Source organism: Corylus avellana, chromosome 11 (genome assembly GCF_965113065.1).
Source record: "Corylus avellana chromosome 11, dhCorAvel1.hap1.2, whole genome shotgun sequence".
In the NCBI taxonomy this organism is placed as follows: domain Eukaryota; kingdom Viridiplantae; phylum Streptophyta; class Magnoliopsida; order Fagales; family Betulaceae; genus Corylus; species Corylus avellana.
The window spans coordinates 6,316,257-6,321,144 of NC_142500.1; the positions used below are offsets into that span (position 1 = coordinate 6,316,257).

At 41.9% G+C, this 4,888-nt stretch overlaps 1 protein-coding gene across 1 annotated transcript; it reads left to right on the forward strand.

The window, feature by feature from the left end:
- The first annotated feature begins 671 nt into the window (after window positions 1–671).
- Window positions 672–1,672, forward strand: LOC132165127 (uncharacterized). Its single transcript, XM_088511793.1, has 2 exons — window positions 672–847; window positions 913–1,672. Exons 1-2 carry the CDS (start codon window positions 672–674, stop codon window positions 1,670–1,672), a joined length of 936 nt encoding a protein of 311 aa, XP_088367919.1.
- The last annotated feature ends 3,216 nt before the right edge of the window (window positions 1,673–4,888 follow it).

The window sequence follows — 4,888 nt, forward strand, 5'->3', positions numbered from 1 at the left end:
GCTGAAATGAATGAGAAGCAGCGAGTGGAAGAAAATATTGCGCAAGCAGTAAATGAGTTGAATCTGAAAGGGAAAGAAGTGGAGGGGACTAAAAAAGGGGAAATAAATGATGGGGCTGTAAAATCTTCCCAAATAATGAAGGAATCTGTTGAGGGGGATATGCAACCAACTAAGCAACTAAATGTGAAGCCAGCTGGATTTTCCCATGGGGGGACTTTGAATGAGGTGTCCCTGGAGGGAGAGCGAAGTCAGACCCACGTGGCGCAAAAGTGGAAGAGAAGGGCAAGGGCGGGACAGCGTTGGCCGGATTTGGAAAACGCACCTGTACCAAATGGAAAAAGAAAAACTGGAGCGAGCCGTGGCATAGAGGCTGATGAAATAAGACATAAAATTATGAGGCGTCCAAGGCACAAGGGGGAGAATACTTTGGAGTTGAGAGATGAAAATGATGATACTATTGAAGGATCGGGGATGGCGAGGGCTGGTTCACAGCCCCGCCAACCGATATGAAAATTTTTTGTTGGAACTGTAGAGGGCTTGGGAACCCTCAAACAGTTTGTGAACTTTGCCGAAAGGTAAAGGAGAAGTGTCCCGTAATGGTTTTCTTTATGGAAACCAAAATGAAAAGTAATAACATGATCTCTATTAAATGAAAGTTGGGGTTCAGTAATATGCTAGTGGTGGATAGTATTGGCCGGAGTGGAGGTTTGGCACTACTATGGAAGGATGAAGCGGGCATTGAAATCCAGAACTATAGTCATCGGCATATAAATGCGACTGTGAAACCGAGTAATCTGCCTCCATGGACTTTTACGGGCTTCTATGGCCACCCGGACACACAAAAAAGGTGCGAAGCGTGGGGACTTTTGAGACATCTGAAATCAATGGTGCACGGCCCTTGGTTGTGTGCAGGAATTTTAATGAGATCCTAGTTTCATCGGAGAAAGTCAGGGGAAGGAGACGAGCACGATATCTTATGGAGAATGTCAAAACTACTATGGATTTTTGCGATTTACATGAGTTAACTTGTAGTGGCCCGGTGTTTACGTGGAATAATGGAAGAGAAGGTGCTGACTTTACGATGGAATGGCTGGATAGGGTGGTTGTCACTCATGCATGGCACACCCTTTTCCCCAACGTGGAGTCGTCCATAGAGCTGGCCATTTTTTCAGATCACTTACCAATTCTCATCAACCCAAGTGGAAGTTGTAAAGTACGAAGGAGAAGGAGGGGTTTTCACTTTGAGGCTGAATGGGGGGAGAAAAAGGAGTGTAAAGAAGTTATTAAAAAAATTTGGAGGGTCAAGGAGAGGGAGCAGGGTACGTGGATAGCAGTGGAAAAAAAACTGAAGAAAAGCAAGGGTGGTTTACTGCAGTGGCAGAAGGTAAATAGAAGACAAATTGGGCAGGACATCCAATTGCTGTCCGAAAAACTGATTTCTGAGCAAAAGAAGGGGGATTTTGTGGACAAGTCAATTCTGCTCAAGCTGAAATCAGACCTGGCAAAGCTGCAAGATGACGAAGACTTATATTGGCGACAAAGGGCAAAAATTGAATGGATGAGAGGCGGGGATTGGAATTCAAAATTTTTTCATGCTTGTGCCAATCAAAAAAAGAAGGCAAATTTGATCAATCGAATTATTGATGAAAGGGGACAAGTTTGGGAGTCATAGGATAAAATTGGGGAGGCCTTTGTTCATTATTATAAAACTTTGTTTACGGCAGAAGCACCTAGAGATATGATGGTAGCTTTGGAGGCCTTGGATGTACGTGTAAGTCCAGCCATGAATGAGTTCTTATTGAAGGAATTCTCGGTGGAAGAAGTGGGAGTTGCATTGAATCAAATGTCACCCCTAAAAGCTCCAGGCCCGGACGGCTTCTTGGCAAGTTTTTTCCAAAAAAATTGGGCAGCAGTGGGTGAGGAGGTTAGCTGTGCTGTAATTCATATTTTAAATAATCGATGCATGAATAAAGAGATCAATTTGACTTACATTGCTTTAATCCCAAAAATCACAAATCCTACTTGTGTTACTGAATTTTGCCCTATTAGTCTATGGAACATGTTTTATAAACTTGTTTCAAAGACCCTTGCCAATAGACTAAAAGTTGTGTTGCCTGAAATCATATCCCCAAACCAAAGCGCCTTTATCCTGGGGCGCTTAATTACAGAGAATATTTTGGCGTCATATGAAACTCTCCATACTTTGTACTCAAGGATGTGGGGAAAGGTGGGTTATATGGCGGTTAAATTTGACATGAGCAAAGCATACGATAGGGTGGAATGAGATTTTTTGGAAGGCGTTATGTGTCGAATGGGTTTTGACAATAGGTGGATCCAGTTAATTATGATGTGTGTCAAGTCGGCTAACTTTGAGATCCTTGTCAATGGTACTCCTACGGGTCGGATTATACCCACAAGGGGAATTAGACAAGGGGATCCTATCTCACCTTATCTCTTTTTATTATGTGCAGAATCTCTTAGCTCACTCTTGACTAGAGCGGACAGCAGTGAGGACCTTATTGGAGCTCCAACCTCTAAAAAGGGACCCAGGTTAAATCATTTGTTTTTCGCCGACGATAGCCTCTTGTTTTGTAAAGCTACTCCTCTTCATTGGCGAAAAATGACGACGACCTTACAGACATATGAGAAGGCCTAAGGCAGAGGTTGAACCAATCAAAAACGTCGATTTTTTTTCAGCCAAATACGACAATAGAAACTCAGCAAGAGATAGTGAGGGTGTCAGGACTTCCATCCACACAAAGATATGACAAATACCTTGAACTGCCAGCACTGGTGGGGAAATCTCGCTATCAAGCTTTCAAGTGTATTAAGGAGAGGGTATGGAAGCGCCTCAGTGATTGGAAACTAAAATTTCTATCGCAGGCAGGGAAGGAGATATTATTGAAAGCGGTGATCTAAGCAATACCAACTTACAGTATGAGTATCTTCCTACTTCCGAAAGGTCTATGTGCTGAAATTAATTCTTTGATGAAAAAATTTTGGTGGGGCCATCAAGAGAACGAATCGAGAATTCACTGGATGAGCTGGAGTCGGATGGGGCTTTCGAAAGATCGTGGGGGTATGGGGTTTCGAGATTTGGTGAATTTCAACAAGGCCTTATTGGCGAAACAATGTTGGCTACTGTTGAAGTCTCCAGAGAGTCTTACTGCAAAAATCATGAAGGCAAAATATTACCCAAATTCCCCTTTTTTGGAGGCGAACCTTGGATCGAAACCCTCTTTGGCTTGGCGAAGTATTCATGGAGCAAGAGACCTTCTCAAGGCTGGTTTAATTTGGAGAATTGGGAATGGAAAAGATGTGCGTATATGGGGAGATAATTGGATTCCAAAACCTTCAATATACAGAATTCAGTCGCCTCCAAAGGTTTTGGACCCAAATAGTAGAATGCACGAACTCATCAAGTGGGATATGGTATGGTGGGATCAAAATTTGTTAAAAAACCTTTTCACAGTGGAGGAGATAGAGGTTATCAATACTATCCCTATTAGCCATATGAACCAGCCCGATGTCCAGATTTGGCGAGGTAATAGATCGGGAGAATTTTCAGTCAAAAGTGCCTATCACTTGGCAATGGAGTTGGAAGGGAGAACAGTTCCAGAATGCTTTAAACAGGTGAAGGGGAGTTCACTGTGGAAGACGTTATGGCATTTACCCATATCAAATGCTGGAAAAAATTTCTTTTGGAGAGCATGTCACAACGTGCTCCCAACAAAAGACAACCTGCTTAGAAGAAAAGTGGTAAAGGAGCCGTTTTGCCCAATATGCGAAAGGGAACCAGAGACGGTCATGCATGCAATATGGAGTTGCCCATCAGCTATGGATGTGTGGGGCTGTAGCAAGAAAGTTTTCCAAAAATGTGCAATTGAAGGTAACGATTTTATGCTTGTGGCTGAGTTTATATTGGGCAGATGTGGGAAAGAAGATGCTGCGCTTTTTATTCACCTTGCTCATCAGATATGGATGCGGAGAAACAAATGGGTTCATGAAGGTAACTTCATCAACCCAAATGTTCTGACGAAGGAGGCGCAGGTATATGTTCATGAATTTCAAAAAGCAAATGAGCCAGCAATTTCTGCTACGGACGAGAACGTCAACAACAATGAGAACGTTAAATGGTCAGCACCTACACAAGGTTGGCTTAAGGTCAACTGGGATGTAGCTATTGACAAAGCTGGTGGAAGAATGGGGATAGGAGCTGTTGTCAGGGAAGAAAAAGGAAATGTAATTGCTGCAATGTGCAAGACACAAAGTGGGAGCTTTGAACCAACGATGGGAGAAGCCCTTGCTTCTTTTCATGCAGCGATTTTATGCAGAGACCTGGGAATACAACAAATATTTCTAGAGGGTGATGCCAAAGTAGTAGTTGATGCAATTAATTCATGTAAGAATAATTGGAGCCTTTTCGGTCGTATTGTGGAGGATACGCGGAGTGTCTTGCAAAATTTCTCAAGGTGGAGATGTGGGTTTATACACCGTGAAGCTAATGAAGTGGCACATCGACTCGCAAGGGAGGCTATTATAAATGGCAGTGATAGGACTTAGAGAGATCAAATTCCAGATTGTATTAGTGACATTATTTTGATAGAGCAAGTTGCTCTATCTTTTGATTGTTGATGGAGGATTATACTCCACATCAGTTATTTTATCAATGATAATCATCCTATTTATTTTCAAAAATAAAAAAATAAATAAAGCTCTGATAAATCATAACTAAAACTATGAGATTATAACATCATAGAAATAAATATAAAAATCTTACAATCAAGTCTTATTTACGACTTCAACATTCGCTAACCCATGTCCAAACTTATAGTTATAGAACATATCTACTCTAAGCAGACTTAATCTAATACATAGGTAGCTAATA